Source organism: Capricornis sumatraensis, chromosome 3, assembly GCF_032405125.1.
Source record: "Capricornis sumatraensis isolate serow.1 chromosome 3, serow.2, whole genome shotgun sequence".
In the NCBI taxonomy this organism is placed as follows: domain Eukaryota; kingdom Metazoa; phylum Chordata; class Mammalia; order Artiodactyla; family Bovidae; genus Capricornis; species Capricornis sumatraensis.
Window position 1 is genome coordinate 41,954,552 of NC_091071.1, and position 17,993 is coordinate 41,972,544.

Below are 17,993 nucleotides of genomic sequence, written 5' to 3' on the forward strand. Positions count from 1 at the left end.
GGGTTCCCTGCCCCTGCACTGTGAGGGTAGGAAGGAACTCAGGTGGGCGCGGGTGCCTGGGGCAGAGGGCTCAAGCCCAGAGTGAGTGGCAGCACCAGGACCAGCCTCGGAGGACACCCCTCCCAACCGGGAGCAAACAGCCTCCCCTGGCTCCTAGGCTCCCTTCATCTATGGGTGGGGGGCGGGGGGGTGCATGTCAGGCATTAGGCAAAGTGTTTTGTAAACTCTTCACAGGAAAAAGACAAAAAGGAGACACACTGCTGCCTCTCAATGCCCAGCTCACCAGTCCGGGTGTCCTCCTTCTCCTTCTAGAAGTATCGTGAAGTCCACTGAATATATAATTTTATAGTAAGACGTTTATTTTTTCAGGAAATGCATTTTCTGGCAAAACTGTAGAACCTGTGCCTATGCAAATGGATGATATGGGAGGCGGTGCGGAGGAGGGCAGTTAGCCACCTGTCAGGCCAGAGGGCAGACCAACAGCTCTAAGTTTTTAACAGCACAGAAAACAAGCCCAGGATCCAAGTGGCCCCCATAGGGCTTGGCCTGAATGTGTGTCACTGGGGAACAATTGAGAGTCCAGAGATCCCCCTCCCCCTGGGCCTGAGGGAGGGGAGGGTGAGGGAGGGCCAGGCCTCCTGGAGGGTCCAGAGAGTGAGCCTCTGATGACCAAGGACTAAGTCCTCTCCAGGGCAGGTGGGAGCACCCCAACCTGCGCCGGCAGAGGTCCTGTCTGCAGCCCACGCACCCGGGGGAGAGGACGCAGGACACAGGCCTGGGGGCTGCGCTCAGACACACTCCTCCAGCCTTCCTGGTCTGGCATTTCTGTCAAGCCAAGGTCTCAAAGTGGGAGAGCAGAAGACGGCCTGAAACACTTTCTTTTCTCCACTCAGGCCGCGGGAGCCACCTGGAGGCACCCCCTGGACACAGGCAGGAGAGAAAGACCAGCCTGAGTGGGGGCTGGGCAGGCAGGGCAGCGCTGGCCCTGGGTTGGGCTGGGGCGGGGCCTGGCCAGGTGCTGGAGCACAGGCTGCCCGAGGGCGTATGGGCAGGTCCCTGCCTGGTCACTGCCCCTGCTTCCCTGCGCACTGACAGGGCCATGGGGAGGGCGCATGGGCGCAGCACCGCTCCTAGAGGAAGGTCTCTCTTCAGATGCCCGGCTGGGACTGCTGGGTCTGGTGCTCAGGCTGGGCAGGCTGGCGGGTGGCAGGTCTGCGGTCCGAGAGTGGGCTGTGGACCAGTCCCCTGCAGCACGCTGTCCACTGCCTGTCAGAAGTATCAGCAGACACCAGGTCACTGGGGCACCGAGGGACGCCAGGGTGGCCCCCTACAAGCCCTAGGGGAGTGAGTGGCAGGCTGGGCGACAGCAGGCCACCAGACCTGTGTGTCTCCTGAAGCGGACACGGTGGCCCCCCGCCTCCTCCCTGCCCTCCCCCAGTGCTCTCCACCCCAGCGACTAGGGGGCCTGCCCAGCACCCACGCCCTCCTGCCACTTGAGGCCTTGCTGCCTCCTCCCCTGCTCCCACCCCCCACCCTGCTCTGCGTGTCTGGAGGACTGAGAACACATCTCATTGTTCAGATGCTAAGTCACGTCCGACTCTGCGACCCCATGGACTGCAGCACTCTAGGCTCCTCTGTCCTTCACTGTCTCCTGGAGTTTGCTCAGACTCCTGTCTGCTGACTGTGTCTGCCAGCCACCACACCAGAGAGCCGACTAGCATCACTTCTCCTATAAGCAGGCCCACCCGAGACCAGGAGTCCCTCCGGAAGCCGGTGCCCACCACAGCTTCATGGGGAGACCGAACACTGTGAGCCCTGAGTGTTCTTTCACCACGACCACCTCCGACGGGACAGGAGCCAGTCCAAGTCCTGTCTCTACCTTGTGATAGGGACCCAGGAGGCAGGGGCTGGGCCCTCCCAGCACCCCCACCATGCCCTGTGTGCCCACAAGACCATCCGGCCCTCGCCCCACAAGTGAAGCCAGGGAGCCCAGGGTGCCTGAGAGCGCATCTAGAAATACACATGAGCAACTGAGGGGCAAGGCGTCAGGCCCAGCGCAGTGACCCCTGGCCACAGGTGGGTGTCTGGAAAGGGGGCCAAGGACACGGGTGACCGCGACGGTGGGAGCGGGGCGTCACCTAAAGCTTAGCGGAGGGTGAGAAATCTGCCAGCAACTGGACATCATTAGGGAACGTTAGCCAGGCCCCCCCGTCAACCACCAGCAGGGCCCCCGTCACAAAGGACGCCAGCGGGCTGGCCAGGAAGAGGGCACTGTGGGCGATTTCCGTCTTGTTCCCCAGCCTCTGCAGGGGGCTGGCCAGGACCTTCGCCCTCAGGCCAGCCTGCGGGGCACCTGGGAGGGAGGAAGAGGTTCAGGCAAGTCCCAGGACCCGGGGGCCACCACCTTCCTCTGCCAGCCTCCCCTGAGCTGCATCCGGTAACGCTGGGGACGCCGGCAGCGTTGTCCCGGGCCGGGCCCAGTAACCCCACTGTGGAGCTAGCACAAGGCCTGTCCCTGCTCACGGCCAAGGCTCTGGAGGCTTCAGCGGGGCCCTTTGCGTGAGGCTCACGAGGCCAGCAGCTCCTGGGCTCTCGCTCTAGGGGCAGCTGCCCAAGTCCGGTCCCTAGCCCTGTGCAGGGCTGCGTGAACTGTCCCCAGGCTGGGGATGGACTCTGCCCACCCGGGGAGCCATAAGCGCTTGTCTCTGATTCCAGGCCTATCCCAGCCAGGTGGGAGGAGCGCCCCTGGAGGTGGGGCCTGTGCCCGGGGGAGCACCCGCTGGGCTAGCCTTACCCAGACGCCGCAACCCCTCAGTGCCACTGATGGGGCCAGGGGCAAGGCTGTTGACGCGGATGTTCTGGGGGCCCCACTCCACAGCCAGGTGCCGCGTCATCGCATCTGCAGGGGAGGCAGGCTATGTGAGGGAGAAGCAGGGCTGCCCGGCCTTCAGGGTGTCCCGGACGTGGTGGGGGTGCAGCTTCATTGGGACACTGCCGGCCTCTGGGGACGGGGAGGAACCCAGGCGGGCAGACCAGGGGGGCGCCTGTACCCACGGCCGCCTTGGCAGAGCCTGCGTGCACTTGGAGCACCTGCCCCCGGGCGCCCAGGGTTGCAGTGATGTTCACGATCACCCCTCCATGGTCCTGCAACACACAAGGGAGGCAGTGAGCGCGCGGCCAGGACCGGGAGGCCCCGGCTTCAGGACACTCACCCGGAAGAACTTCTCGTAGAGCACGCGAGACACGTTGAAGGTGCCCAAGGTGTCGATGTCCATCACAGTCTTGAAGGCGTTGGAGGACAAGGCGCTGGCCGGGCACAGGAAGTTCCCAGCTGCACCTGCAGGCGGAAGGAGACAGCGGTCAAAGCATCTGCAACCTCAGGGTGGTCCCGGCTGGCCAGGGAGGGAACCTCAGCTTTCAGGCAAACTCTTGAATGAGGGGCAGAGCAGGTGTTATGGGTTGGATCGCGTGCTTCAAAGAGATACACTCTTCAGTGTATCCCAACACCTGATGCCTGCACGGCTTGAGCGTCCAGTCGTGTCCAACTCTTTGTAATCCCACCAGGCTTCTCTATCCATTCGATTCCCCAGGCAAGAACACTGGAGCAGGTTGCCATTTCCTTCTCCAGGAGACCTTCCCAACCCAGAGATCGAAACCACATCTCCTGTGTTTCCTGAGTTGGTAAGCAGGTTCTTTAGCCACTGCACCAACTGCAAAGCCCAGTGCAGGTAAACTTAACTTTATGTGGAAACATGGTCTTTGCAGATGTCATCAAGATAAGATGAGATGCAAACATCTCTTCATTCCGCAAGAGAAAACTATGACGATCAGAAACTTTCAGTGAAAAAAAAACGTTGTAAGAGGAACACATCCTTCAGATAACCAAACGGTGTAAAATACTGCAGGGTTTTGACCAAAGGTTGGAGTATAAGAAGGTGGACTCAATTTCAGTGTTGCTCTAATTAGCATGTGGTTCAAAATCTTGGAGCCAAAGAAAAGGAAATCCAGTCATAGCACAAAGCTTGGTGGTTTATTGAATAACAGTTAAATAATCATAATGTAAATGCTGTTCATGGTTTTCATCTTTTTAAAAGAATGCTTAATTACGGTTACAGAGTTGAATGCCAGTATTATCAGCCTTGATGGCGTAAAAGTGCAATTTACAAGGCAGGATGGCAGGGCAGGTGCCTGGAAAAGTAATGGTGTCTTTTAAAGTGGGAAGTTGATATGTAGAGTCTGTTGTCGATGGGGGAAGAGGTCATTTTATTTTACTTAAAGAGTAATGATAAAGTTGCTAAAATATAACCATATAAAAGAGAGAAGAAGGGAGAACAGCATGAGGTCAACAAGAAATGCCTAAAGGAGATAGTTAGGGTGGAATGTCTCAGAAAGGAAAACGGATACATTATCATGTGTTTATAAATACAGGGTCCAGAGGTTTTTAGGTTCTAGAGAGTCTGGAGACGCATTAGGCGTCTGCATATTCTTTTCTAATTAAGGAAGCAAAATTGAGGCAATTATGAGCCGCAGGAAAAATAAAAGTTTTCAGAAACTACACTGCATTAACTCAACTGTGAATAATGTTAGTCATCATATAAAGTCAGTCATATTTATGTAAACACTGAATACAAATAATAACAAATTATTAGATAACCCTAGGAGAATTGGAAAGGAGTGTATATGTAATGGAGAATACATCAAGATCTGATACAGAAATGTCAGTTTTAAAAAAAAGCAGTATAACTTGTCACTTAGAAAGAAGTACAGTAACAAATAGCTGAAGAGTTAAAACTGGTAGTCTCTGGTGAATGAAAATCAGGGATGGGTAGAGAAAAAGTGGAGAATTGCTGTTTTTTTACTACTGGTCTAACAGTAACAGTGTTTTTTTCTTAACCCTGTGTGTATGTGTATATCAGACAAACCTCTGTTAAAATACAAACTAATTTTGTGGTCCAGACGAACCCAACAGTCTGCCTAAATCCCTGTTTTCTCAAACCTATTAAATGAGAGTAAATATGTCCAATGGATAGATCAGTCTGAGAGTTAAAAATAAGCCTGCCTTAGTGCTTGATATATACACAATAAAAGTATTTGTTTTTACAGAAAAAAAATAAAAAGATAAGATGAGATGATACTGAATAGGGTGGCCTAAACCCAAGGACTGCTGTCCTTAAAGGGGACACAGCCGTGCACAGAGAGACGGAGCAGAGGCTGGAGGAATGCAGCCAGGAGACAACGGATGCCAGGCAGCAGCCCCAGGAGCCACAGCCGGGCCCGGACAGACTCTCCCGGCCTCCTGTGGGAACGCGGCCCACCACACCTCGCTCTCGCATCTCTGGCCTCCAGACTGTGAGAGAATGCGTTCCTGCTGTTTGAAGCTGCCCAGCTGATGACTTTGTCAGGGGCAGGAAAATAATACACTAATTGGGGGGGTTTTTTTAAAGTAATTTTTACTAGAGTATTTTGTCACACGGTAAGGTTTTAAAGGAAATTCCAGCAGAAACGAACCTGAATGTAAAGCAGAGACTATAGTTAAGAGTCGTAACAAATGCAAGGCATTCATAGTAGACACTATGTGTTTGTGTGTGGCAGGAGTGTGGTATGAGCAGTTGTTTATACTATCTGCTCAATTAGTCTGTGAATCTAAAACTACTAAAACAGGGGCTTTCCTGGTGGTCCAGTGATTAAGGATCCACCTTGCAACACAGGGGACGTAGGTTCAATCCCTAGTCCCACAGGCCTTGGGGCAACTAAGCCTTCAAGCTGCAACTACTGAGCTTGAGTACCACCATCAAGACCTGACACAGTCAAATAAATAAGTATTGAAAAGTAAAACTATACTAAAACAATAATGGGTCTTCCCTTTTCCTTAACAGGGAGCTTCAGGACATGAGACTGACCCTTCTCTGTGATTCAGCCTAGTTCTCGGGGCATCCTCCTGAGCCACGGCTGCATGGACCCAGGAGGGGCACAGCTGGGCTGAGACAGTGGCCTGGAGCCAGGACAGTTCCAGGGCTTCCAAACAGGAAGGTCTGGTATTGCAGACCCGTCAGAAGCCCCCAGTCATGCTCAACAAGGACTCACAGTTGATGAGAATGTCAATCTTCCCGAACTCCTTCAGGGCCTGCTCTACAGCTGCCGTGATGGCCAGGGGAGCTCGGACGTCCAGAGACAGAGGGAGGCATCTCTGGCTGGTGGCAGCGGCCAGCTTTCTGGCAGCCTAGAAGCCAGACAGGAAGAGAGGTGGGCAGCAGCCTTCTGGCCTCGCCTGGAGGCATAGCCCTTCAGGATCCAATAAGGATGATGAGCCAGGTTCTGCCAGGGACCTGGGTTCTGCAGCTGAAACCCACCCTGGGGAGGCACAGCTGCCAAGCGGCCCTCTCCAGGGCCACAACCCCTGGTGGACGCTAAGACATCCTGTACCCTCTCCCCTCTCATCACCCTCCAGGCCACTGGTCACAGGTCAACAGCAGCTCCAGCTCATGTCCAGTCCCTGTGCTGAGACCAGCTATGGCAGGGGAAATATGTTCCCCTCTCAAGAACCTGCTGAGCCTAGAGATCTCTGCTAGGGCCACAGTACCACCCAACAGAAGGGTCACTTCACAGGACCCGATAATTAGACTCTGTAAAAACACGAGAGTATCCCTGGGGAGCACTTCCATTGAAGCTCCATATTTGGGAGACAGGTTGGTTTTGGTGTGATCACCCTCTGGACCTCAGGACCTTCCAGGCCTAGGTCCCTGGCCCCCAAAGTCACCCATGGACAGCTAGGCACAGGAGAGCCCCCTCACCATCGATACTCTGGGAAGACTTCTGCTGGCGATGACTGTGTGGCAGCCGTGCCTGCAAAGCCAGAGAGCAGGAGTGAGGGCAGCAAGGCGCAAGGGACACACTCAGCACGGCTCCTGCCCAGCAATCTAAGGGGCCCCCTCCCCCAAGGGTCTCTCAGGCTTAAACATCAGCCCGGGGCTGAAGGCACAGCTGGCAGAGGACCCAGGGGCCTATGTGGGGCTGAGTGACTGTGGCAGGACCCCTTTCAAATGTTCTCTGACGGACCTGGAACTAGAGGGGTTCCCACCACTGACCGGCATTTTGCCCAGGATCCCAGGCCCCCTCCCAAGGAGGAGGGGACAGCAAGATGGGGCATGGAACACTCAAAGCAATGCTCACTTACCGCATGAAAATCTCAGCAATCCGGAACCCAATTCCAGAGCCACCACCTGTGATGAAAGCCACTTTGTCCCTGAGAGAAAAAACAGAGACTCTTTACAGAGGCCCCTGTACAGACTTCCTTGATGGTCCACTGGCTGGGACTCCATGCTCCCAATGCAGGGGGCACAGGAGCCACCCCTGGTCAGGAAACTAGACCCCATATGCCACAACTAAGATCCAGTGCAGCTAAATAAATAAATTCTAAATAAATAAAAAATAAAAAGAGTAAGGGACTGCTGTTGAATGGGGATAGGGGAGGTGCTCTTCCACTGATCCTCTGCCCTGGGCACTTGGGTCAAATTTGAGAAACGCCACTTTTGAAGGCCTGCATTCCTCAGCTTTCTGAATCTTTGGGAAGAATGATTTCAACCTAGAAGTCTCTATGCAGAAAGCTATCAATTAATGAGAAATGTTTTCAAAACATAAGCCTTCCTCCAGCCGCCCTCTAAATGGATAGGATAGCAGATTCCTGGAGAAAGAGAAACAAGCAGGCTTTTCTTGACATAAGAGAAGCCATTTGGGGCCTACGCCATTCTGTGATCTAAGCCTGGACACAGTGCTGTCCTCGACAGGTCTCAGAAGAATACAGAAACTAACAACTGTCATCAGGCAAGAGAAGTAACAATGGCCAAGATACGAATCATATACTGGTTGTAAAGTCTCCCAATTCTGTTTTGATGGTAAAGATCAGCCTGAAGTGCTCAATCACCTGACCAGCTGGAACCTCTGAGATGATGACAGTGACTTTTTCTGACACTCATGACTTTAACGAACTAAGGATTGGACTTCATCAACTACCCAAACCCCTTCTTAAGATACTTGCACTCTTAGCTTAAAACCTCCCCAAATTTGCTGTTCAGAGAGACAGCTATGGGGAAAATCTTCAGTGTTCTCCTTACTTGCTGCTAGTAATAATTAATCCTTCCTCCTCCTGACCTTTGCTCTGTGTTTTTTGACACTCGTCCCCACCTCCCCATCGGTAAACAGGACATGCTCACGCAGGACAAAGATTGGAACACCAGTACTTGCATCGCTGGGATACCCGAACATCTGGACAGCCTGGACACCAGGCTTGGGGTCCTCACACATCCCAGGAAAACCTCAGTCCCCCGCTGCGCGCACCGCAGGTGCCCCCGCCCCTTGCCCGGCTCCCTGGGGCGCCCCAGACGCGACGCTCACTGGAGCAAGTCCGGATGGAAGAGGTGGCGGTACTCCGGGAGACAGTCGTCCTCGCTGACGTCGGCTGGTGGTTGCGCCATGGCGCTCGGAGCGCGTCTGGGTGGCAAAAGCAGACACCCGCCGGGATACCAGTACTCTAACCTCGGCTTCAAAGGACGGGAGGCTCTCTAGGACGCGGACGCCCCGCCCCTCGTCCCCTAGCTCCTCCATCCCCGGATGCCCCGCCACTCGTTCCTCGCTCCTCCCAGGACGCCCCGCCCCTTATACCCTCGCTCCTCCCAAGACGCCCCGCCTCTCGTCCCCTCACTCCTCCCAGGACGCCCCGCCCCTCGTCCCCTCGCTCCTCCCAGGGTGCCCCGCCCCTCGACCCTCGCTCCTCCCAGGATGCCCCGCCTCTCACAACCTCGCTCCTCCCAGGATGCCCCGCCTCTCACAACCTCGCTCCTCCCAGGACGCCCCGCCCCTAGCCCCTCCCAGGATGCCCCGCCCACCCCGGTCCTCACGCCTCCCAGAGTGCCCCGCCCCCACGACAGTCGCTACTCAGTCCTCAATCTTCCCAGGAAGCTCCGCCCCCGCGACCCACACCATTCCCAGGATGCCCCCCGCCCCCGCTTCCCTTCCCCAGCCTCTCCACGAACGTCCCGCCCTCAGGGCCCCGCGGCCTGCTGGGACTGGAAGTCAGTGTGCGCACCGCGGCGGGCGCAGGCGCAGTGCAGCGGGCCGGTTCCCGTGGCGGAGGCGGGGTGAACGCGAATCAAAATTCAGCTTTTTGGACTCCTTTTCACAAGATTGGGCGTCAGTGCTGGATTGGGGGCCAGCCGGACACAGGGAACATTTGGTTCCCGGGCTGAGGTGGAGCTCACGGGCCGAGGCGGGGCCTCTCGGCTTCCCTCACCGCTTTGGGCCTTGCTGTGCATTTAAAACACTTCTTCGGACTCGCCTAGCATTTAAATACCTTCCCTTCCCGGGTGCTTCTCTACCCTGTTGCAAAGAGGGAAGGAGACTAGAGCCTAGGAAAATCACGGGAAACTAGGAAGGCCTTTTCCTCGCATGGCCAGCCCCAGGATCAGCTTCAAACATGACCCTTTCATGGCCAGTTAAAGGTCAGGCCCTTCAACCGCGCCCTCAAGTGGAGGCACAGGGAAAAACATGAGCCGGGAACCCAAGGCCAGCGTCTCAAAGACGTCATAAAGCAGGGAGAGGACCAGTCGGTCTCAGCAGGTGTAATGACATGCAGTATCCAGTACCTGTGACAAGTGCCTAGGGACACACCTGAGGACCAGGTGTGAGAAGTGATATGCAGTGTCAGTGTGGCCACCAGCCTTTCTGCCTTCGGGGCGGCTTCAGCTCCCTGCCTACCCCTTCGTGCTACTGTTCACAACTGCCTAGAGCTCCTCCTTGAGGGACAGCACAAGATCTGTGGCTCAGCTTGAAGCTCCCAGATTACAGGCTGGAGGCTTCTGGACTTCTGCCTATCTCATACATTCAACAAAGTTCTTGATCTCCTGGTATGTGAGATGGTAAGCTTCATTTCTACTTTCAAGCTGCTTACAACTTTGAATAAGGCCTCACTGCCACCTCAGAGATGGCAGGGGCCATAATGAGCACTCCACTCCCACACACAGCACAGTGAATTTTAATGTCCCCACTTTGGGGAAAGGACGGTCACACTACCAGCTTTTGGACCCCAAAGCTTGTCTGGCACTTTGGTTCAGAAAGGACTTGGTCCAGTCCCTTGCTGGCTTACTAAAAGGCACATAAAGTTTGTGGCTCAACCCATTCTGGGGCTGGAGTGGGGCAGAAGGTGGACAGGGAGGTGGTCTGGGACAGATGGGCAGAGCGTGGGTGTGAGCTCAAGTTCTTGTTGACAGAGGTAGCTGGTCCTGAGTGGATGCCGGGGTGACCGCAGGCGCCTGCGTGCTCAGGCTGCATAGATGCTGCTGAGGTGGCCTTCATCTGCCCAGTCCACCAGCTCACTGCTCTGGAACCACAGCTGGATCTCTCTCTGGGCCCTCTCCACGGAGTCGCTGGCATGGATGACATTCCTGTGCCAAGTGGCAGAGGTAGGGCACAGGCTTCAGCATGCACCTCAGGGGTCCTAGGCACAGTCTGCCGATCCCCGACTGTCTAGGGGAGTAGGTGGGTGATGGTGCAGAGGGGCAAGGAAGAACAGAGGAGCTGGAAAACGGTTCCAGCCTGACCTCGGCATCTGTCCCGGGCCAACCCCTGGGGTGTCTGGAGGTAAAGTCAGGTGACAGACCGTGATGGCAGAGCATAGACACAACACAGGGAATGCTTTATCATCTCCTGTGTACGTGAAAAGGTTTTTGAAAAATACTGCACTAGCCAACGTCAGGTTTGACATGCTACCATCAAGTTTTCTGGCTTCGCCCTCCCCTGAGCAAGACACCCAAGCCCGGTGGATCTGCCTTGGGCACAGGCTGCCACCCTGAGCCCCGAGGGCACTGGGCCTCAGTTCCAAGTGGCTGAGTGTGTTACCTGCTGACGTGGGTGCTGAAGTCTCCCCGGATGGTGCCAGGGGCAGCCTTGGCGGAGTTGGTGTGGCCTATCATGGCCCTCGAGGTGCAGACCACATTGGGGCCTTCCCAGACCTGCAGCAGAGAGATAGAGGAGGTAGGGAGAGGCGGGAGTCACCCAGGGCTCAACCCAGGGCCCTCCACCCTCCCACCGCCACGGCCCCGCCATACCATGGCCACCACAGGGCCGGAACTCATGTAGCTGATGAGGGCTGGGTAGAAGGGCTTCCTCTGCAGATCATGGTAGTGCTCAGCAAGGATCCTCTCTGGGGCCTGGTGCATTGAGGGAATGTGTGAGAGGGAGCCCCACCGGGCACCAGGGCAGTGGTTGTGGCATCCTGACCTCAGGGCCCTCGGCAGACGACACTGACAAGGCCTGGTGCTCCAGCTACAGGAGCACAGGGCAGGCACTTCCCGCCCCTCCCCTTCTACTGCCAGCGCAAGGAGGCTGTCCTGATGCAGGGCTGAAAACAGCCCCCACCCCAGTCCCCTCACCCACAGGCGGAAAGCCCTGGTACCTGCAGCATCTTCATCCCCACCAGCTTGAAGCCCCTCCTCTCAAAGCGCTGGATCACATCCCCAACTAGCCGCCGCTGTACTCCGTCTGGCTTCACCGCAACCAGCGTCCGCTCCCGGGTCCAGGAGGGTCCTCCTGTAGAAGAGAGGGGCTCGGGGCTGCCATGGCCTCACCTTTCATGTCTCCTGGACCTGAGTTCCCTGCCAGGACCCAGGTGTCCCCTAGACTGCAGAGTTTGCCTCAACCAGAGCAGTACTGGAGGGGAAAAGTATGGTGCCCACAGCCAGGACTGTCCAGCATGGTGGGCCCCTGGGGACTTCAGCCTGTCACAGGGGGCATGGCCCCACCCAGGCAGGCAGTGGGAGAAGCTGCCCATGATGGAGCTGGTGCCCCTGAGATGCCACACTGGCAAGAAAGTACAAGTCCTGATGTTCACGCCTGTACTTCGGGGAGCCAGCGTAGACACTGTCTGCACCCCCAAACTGCCACATCAGAAGGGACCCAGCGTCCATTTTCTGGGTCTGAGGTGAAATAACAGCAGGGACCAGGGAGAGTGAAAAGCACTTTCCCACTAGGTGGGTCACAGGGAGAGAGAGGGACCTGGGAATTGAGAAAGGGGGAGGGGTCCCTGTCTGCAGCCAGGGAGACAGGAGGGCTCCTCCTCTGACACCTTCCTTGGCCAGGCTGCTGTTGGGGTTTCAAGGCAGGAAGGACACTTGAAACCTAGTGTCCTAAAGTCAACGCTGCCCCAGCCCTCCTCCTCCGGGGGTGACGATGCCAGAGAGACCCCCAGTGTCATCACCCTCCTACTGCCTAACACTTCCAGAGTTAGGCTGACCCTTGGCATTGGGTCTAGGGTCAAGTGTACTCTGGAAAAGGGCCCAGACCCTGGATTGGTGGCTAAGTCCTGCAGAGAGGGAGGAGAGAACAGGAGAAGAGATGAGCTGCCAGGTCCAGAAGAGCCAGTGTCCCTGGGGGCATCTGCATCTGCCTTCCCAGCCCCAGGAGGGCTTGAGAAGCAGGGGTGCCCACCAGGTACCTTCAATGCCTTGCACTGCAGGAAGGGCCCCACCCTTATTCGTTCCCCCAAAGCCCAGTCCCTAGGGGCCCTGCTGTCCAGCCTGGCCTACTGCCAGCTGGCTCCTGCCTCGGAAGATGGCAATTTACCCTTGCCAGCACTGCAACGCCAGGACTCTGGAAGCGTCCGAGGGCCAGCTGCTAGGGCGGAGGACCCCCCGGATACCTTCAAGGCTCCAGGCAGGGATATGCCAGGAGGAAAGACGCCTCAGGATAGGAGTGTTCGTTTGCTGAGAATGACCCCACGCAGGAGCCCTGGGCCCGCTGGGATCCCAGCCAGCACAAAGCAGGCTTCTGGTTTCCTCCTGCTCCGGAGCCCTCGGACCCCCTGCCCCGAGCAAGGTGAGGTGAGTGGGGCCGTGGGGGCCTGGTTGGGAGTGAGCGGTGACGGCGGCGGTGAGCGCTGGAGCCCCGCGGGGCAGGAACCCCAGGGGTGCGACTCTCCAGCCCGCCTGCTCCGGGCCCTTCGGCCCCCGCGCCGAGGCCGCACGTGCGCCAGCAAAGGCCGGCGGCCCCTCGATCCGCCCCACCCCGCACGTGGCCGCCAGGCGGGCGGACTCACCCGAGCAGGAGCGCGCGAGCAGGCTGGGGCCCAGGGCCCGCGCGCCGCACAGCAGCCCCCGCAGCCCTGCGAGCCCGGAGAGGCCGCGCATGACTCCCAGCCGCCGGCGCCCGCTGAGCGCGCAGGGGAGAGGGTCCTGGGAAGAGGGGGAGGGGCGGAGGGAGGGGGAGGCGGGAGAGAAGGAAACTGGGGGAAAGGGTGGAAGGAGGGAAGCGGGAGGAGGCCGCAGGGGTGGAGGGAGAGAGGGAGGCGGGTTGGGGGAAGGAGAGGGAGGGGAAGGAGTCGAGGGAGGGCAAGCGGCCCCAGGCTTCTGCGCCAGGGCTCCTCCCCCTGTCCCCCTGCACCCCGCACTCCGCACACCCCCGCACCTCCCCCCAGACGCTGTTTCACTCGAGTGGACTTGGGAAGTGTCTAATGTCAATTTCTGTTAAAATCAGAAGAAAAAAAGAATAATGGTGATGAACCCAGCACGGATCGTGTTCGTCTTTATATCAACGCAGTCCTTAAGTATCCTGTTGAGTTCATGCAGGTCCTCCTGCGCCTGTCTTGGCCTGCACCCCTGTCCTGGAAGCAGGGCCGGCTTCTGGGCTGAGGGGGTGCGGGGGCGCGGATGCTCCCACCTGGGTCTGGGTCTCCCTCTGAAATGACACTCTGAGCTGGGAGGATGGACCTGCATGGTCAGGCAAGGTTCGGCAGGGCATCCAGGCATTTGGATGGGGAAAAATCCCACCTTTATTCTCAACTGGCCTGGAAAGGGAGGAATTTAGCTTCACTGAAACACCTGCGATGCTTGTGAATTGATCATAAACAGAAATCACAGATATTCTCATTTATAGTACAGTTCAGGTTAAAAGGTGGCAGCTTACTATTTGAATTTTGAGATCCACGGGATCTAACGTAATGAGTTTTTAAAAAAACATACGTACTTTAAATTTTGTTTTTTAAGCTGTGATATTTGTTTATTTGATCACACCACCGCTGTGTGTAGGATCTTAGTTTCTACCCCAGGGATTAAACCTAGGCCCCTGGCATTGAAAGTACAGAGTCTCAACCACTGGACTGCCGTGGAAGTCCCCATATATATTTCTGTGTGTTGTGTGGATGAAGTTTTTTTCTTAGTTTCATTTTCAATTGTTGATTCCAAGAGTGTAAAAGTACAGTTGAGTGTTGTACGTAGATCTTGTACCCAGAAACTTTGCTGAATTCATTTATTAGTTCTAATAGTTGCTTACTGGATTTTTCAGGATTTGTATACGCAAGGTTCCCCAATTTAGATGACTTTTGTTTCATTTTGTTAATGAATTGCTCTGGCTGGAAACTCCGGAGGGGAGAAACATGGTGACCACAGCCAGGATCTCCAGTAAAATATTGAATACAAGAGACCCGCTTTTTCCACTTTCTTAACATGGAACATGATTGTTTTGAAATCTTTTTTCTTTCTCAGTACGGACACTTACAGCTATAAATTTCCTTCTAAACAGTGTATTAACTGTATTCCATTTGTTTTTGTATGTCTTCATTTTCTTTCATCTCAAAGTATTTTCTTTAATATTTACTTTTATTATTTTTTTATTTGGCTGTGCTGGCTCTTAGTTGTGGCATGCGGGATCTTTAGTTGCAGCGTGTGGAATCTAGTTTCCTGACCAAGGATTGAACCCAGGGCCCCTACATTGGGAGTGCAGAGTCTTAGTCTTTGGACCACCAGGGAAGTCCCTCTTTCTTTTTTTTTTAATTGATCGATTTCTTACTGTGTTGGATCTTAGTTGCACACTTGTGATCTTTGTTGTGGGCTTCTCTCTAGTTGTGGCATGGGCTCCAGACCCCATGGGCTCTGTCATTTGTGGCACACGGGCTTAGATCCTCCCTGGCTGTGGGATCTTACTTCCCTGAACAGGGATTCAACCCACATACCCTGCATTGCAAGGTGGATTTTTTGGGTTTTTTTTTCTGCACTGGGTCTTCATTGCTGCCTGCAGGCTTTCTCTTGTTTTTCGGTCAGGAAGTTGTGTTAACTCTTTGTAACCCTATGGACTGCAGCACGCCAGGCTCCTCTCTCCACTATCTCCTGGAGTTTGCTCAGATTTGTGTCCGTTAAGTCAGTGATGCTATCTAACCATCTCATCCTCTGCTGCCCCCTTCTCCTTTTGCCTTCAATCTTTCCCAGAATCAGGTCTTTTCCACTGAGTCAGCTCTTCACATCAGGTGGCCTGATACTTCCTTAGCACTCAGCCTTGTTTATGGTCCAGCTCTCGCACCCATACATGACTACTGGAAAAACCGTAGCTTTGACTATATGGACTTTGTTGGCAAAGTGATATCTCTGCTTTTTAATATAATGTCTAGGTTTGTCATAGTTTTCCTTCCAAGAAGCAAGCATCTTTTAATTTCATGGCTGCAGTCACCGTCTGCAGTGGTTTTGGAGCCCAAGAGAATAAAATTTGTCACTGCTTTCACTTTCCCCCTTCTGTTTGCCATGAAGTTATGGTCCCAGATTCCATTATTTTAGTTTCTTTAATGTTGTGTTTTAAGCCAACTTTTTCACTCTCCTCTTTCACCCTCATCAAGAGGCTCTTTAGTTCCTCCTTGCTTTCTTCCATTAGACTGGTATCAGCAGCGTATCTGAGGCTGTTGATGTTTCTCAAGCTGCAGCAGATAGGGGCCCCTCTTTGTTGCGGTAACAGGCTCTAGGTCTTGGGCTCGGTAGTTGTGGCCCATGGGCATGTGGGATCATCCTGGGCCGGCAGTTGAGCCTGTGTCTCGCTTGCCTTGAAGTCCCTTACAGTACTGTCTGATTTCCCTTTTGATTTCGTATACTCTAAAAACGGCAAGTCAGGACTTTCCTGGTGGTCCAGTAGTTAAGAACACCTGCCCCTGTCAATGCAGGGGACACAGATTCAACCCCTGGTGCAGGAAGGTTCCACAGGCTGCGGGGCAGCTAAGCCCATGCGCCACATCTCAGAGTGTGCGCCCTAGACCCCGCACTCTGCAACAAGGGAAGCCACCGCACTGCAATGAACGCAGACTCCTGGTTGCCAGGGCTTAGGAGCTGGAAAGGATGAAGAGTCAGGGCACAGAGGATTTTCAAGGCAGTGAGACCACCCTGAATGCCACTATAATGATAGATACATGTCATTACCATATGTGTGTGTTCGTCACTCAGTTGTGTCTGACTCTTTGTGACTCTATGGACTGTAGCCCACCAGGCTACTCTGTTCCAGGGATTCTCCAGGCAAGAATATGGGAGTGGGTTGCCATTCCCTTCTCCAAGGGATCTTCCTGACCCAGGGATCGAACTCCTGCATTGTGGGCAGATTCTTTATTTGTCATTTGTCCAAACCTGCCAGAAGTGCACCACCAAGACGGAAGCCTAATGTAACCGTGGCCTGTGCGTGACTCATGGTGTAGATTCATCAGCTGTAGCTACCGTACCACATGGTCTGGTGGGGATGCTGATGGTGGGGGAGGTTGTGCATGTTTGGGAGCAAGGGGTGTTTGCAAACTGTACATTCTGCTTAATTTTGCTGTGAATCGAAAACTTCTCAGAAATAAGATCTGTTAAATACACACACACAAGGACTTCCTTGATGCTCCAGTGACTGATATATGCCCCCAGTGTGGAGGGCATGAGTTCATTCCCTGATCAGGGACTTAGATCCCACATGCTGCAACTAAGGGTTCACATGCCACAATAAAGACTGAAGATCCTGCGTGCTGCAACTAAGACCTGGCACAGCCAAAATAAATAAAATAAATTTTTTTTTAAAGTACACGCACACACACACACATAGACCATGAAGAAAGAAAAAGACAAGTCACAGGACAGGAAAGAATGTTTCCGTCGCCTAAAAACCATGCAAATCTAGGGTTCCATGACCAGAGATCAGTGAGTAAAAGACCAATGACCCAAGAAGCACAGCAAATAGTTGAAGATTCATTTCTCCAAAGAGGAATTCCAAACACCCAGTAAACTGTGCAAAAGTGATCAGCCTCAGAAGTAATCAGAGAAACGCAAATGAAGATGGCACAAATCTCCAAGTCTGAAAATTCCAAATATTTAGTGATAGTGTAGCCCATTGAGAAGCCAACGGCACCCCACTCCAGTACTCTTGCCTGGAAGATCCCATGGATGGAGGAGCCTGGTAGGCTGCAGTCCATGGGGTCGCTAAGAGTCGGACACGACTGAACAACTTCACTTTCACTTTTCACTTTCATGCATCGGAGAAGGAAATGGCAACCCACTCCAGTATTCTTGCCTGGAGAATCCCAGGGACGGGGGAGCCTGGTGGGCTGCCGTCTATGGGGTCGCACAGAGTTGGACACGACTGATGCGATTTAGCAGCAGCAGCAGCCCATTGAGACTCCTCACTGCTGGTGAGACTCTCAACTGATCAAACACAGTTAGGTGAACAGCATGGAACTGTCAAGAAAGGGAAAAGACAAACTACAGAGTTGAGAAAATATTTGCAACTCATATATCTGATCAGAATTTACAAAGAACTTTTGTAAGTCAACAACAGTCAACTGCTCAGCCCACATCCTTCTATAACCCCCTCCCTTGCCCTTGAAGTGTGGACTGCACCCAGTGACAAGGAGGAAACAGCAGGAGAGGGTCTGGTCATCAATCGTCAAGGTGAACTCACCTCCCCTTCCCCCTCACTTGCTGCCCCATGGGATGAGGAACATGTGTCTCTGGCCAACAACCAGTGTGGACCTGAGGCCACAGCCATGGATGCAAGTTTAGAAGCAAATCCTACCCCAAAGAGTTGCAAGGAGTCAGACATGGCTGAGCACAAACACACACACACAGGGACATTGATGTGGTGAGTCAAATCTATTTTACTATTTGTTTTGTGTTTGCCCCCTCTGATGTATAGTTCTCTTTCTCCTTTGCTGACCTTTCTGGATTAAA

The 17,993-nt window shown here is 54.4% G+C and overlaps 2 protein-coding genes across 5 annotated transcripts; both read right to left on the reverse strand.

Moving 5' to 3' along the window:
• Positions 1–367: 367 nt before the first annotated feature.
• DECR2 (2,4-dienoyl-CoA reductase 2) lies at positions 368–8,545 on the reverse strand. 2 transcript variants are annotated; one of them, XM_068967600.1, is made up of 9 exons: positions 8,392–8,545; positions 7,175–7,243; positions 6,792–6,843; positions 6,085–6,220; positions 3,213–3,337; positions 3,051–3,144; positions 2,795–2,899; positions 2,139–2,353; positions 368–1,266 (listed from the first exon to the last, which is right to left on the reverse strand). In XM_068967600.1, exons 1-8 carry the CDS (start codon positions 8,469–8,471, stop codon positions 2,139–2,141), a joined length of 876 nt encoding a protein of 291 aa, XP_068823701.1. In that variant the 5' UTR covers positions 8,472–8,545; the 3' UTR covers positions 368–1,266. The 2 variants fall into 2 exon arrangements, with proteins under 2 accessions (XP_068823701.1, XP_068823702.1); XM_068967601.1 differs by lacking the exon at positions 8,392–8,545 and adding an exon at positions 7,922–8,055.
• A 1,490-nt stretch (positions 8,546–10,035) lies between these two features.
• NME4 (NME/NM23 nucleoside diphosphate kinase 4) lies at positions 10,036–16,482 on the reverse strand. 3 transcript variants are annotated; one of them, XM_068967728.1, is made up of 5 exons: positions 16,468–16,482; positions 11,447–11,557; positions 11,100–11,201; positions 10,891–11,003; positions 10,036–10,436 (listed from the first exon to the last, which is right to left on the reverse strand). In XM_068967728.1, exons 1-5 carry the CDS (start codon positions 16,480–16,482, stop codon positions 10,313–10,315), a joined length of 465 nt encoding a protein of 154 aa, XP_068823829.1. In that variant the 3' UTR covers positions 10,036–10,312. The 3 variants fall into 3 exon arrangements, with proteins under 3 accessions (XP_068823829.1, XP_068823828.1, XP_068823830.1); XM_068967727.1 differs by lacking the exon at positions 16,468–16,482 and adding an exon at positions 13,085–13,175 and having other exon boundaries at positions 11,447–11,580; XM_068967729.1 differs by lacking the exons at positions 11,100–11,201; positions 16,468–16,482 and adding an exon at positions 13,085–13,175 and having other exon boundaries at positions 11,447–11,580.
• Between the last annotated feature and the right edge of the window lie 1,511 nt (positions 16,483–17,993).

Bases quoted from the DNA above. Each gene is read 5' to 3' on its own strand.
- DECR2 (XM_068967600.1), bottom strand. From the start codon at position 8,471: ATGGCGCAACCACCAGCCGACGTCAGCGAGGACGACTGTCTCCCGGAG. The intron at 3,145-3,212 runs GTGAGTGTCCTG...TGTGTGTTGCAG, and splicing joins TCTACGAGAAGTTCTTCCGG to GACCATGGAGGGGTGATCGT. The intron at 2,354-2,794 runs GTAAGGCTAGCC...CCTCCCTCCCAG, and splicing joins TGAGGGGTTGCGGCGTCTGG to GTGCCCCGCAGGCTGGCCTG.
- NME4 (XM_068967727.1), bottom strand. From the start codon at position 13,175: ATGCGCGGCCTCTCCGGGCTCGCAGGGCTGCGGGGGCTGCTGTGCGGC. The intron at 11,004-11,099 runs GTATGGCGGGGC...TCTCTGCTGCAG, and splicing joins CCGGCCCTGTGGTGGCCATG to GTCTGGGAAGGCCCCAATGT. The intron at 10,437-10,890 runs GTAACACACTCA...CACTTGGCACAG, and splicing joins TTCAGCACCCACGTCAGCAG to GAATGTCATCCATGCCAGCG.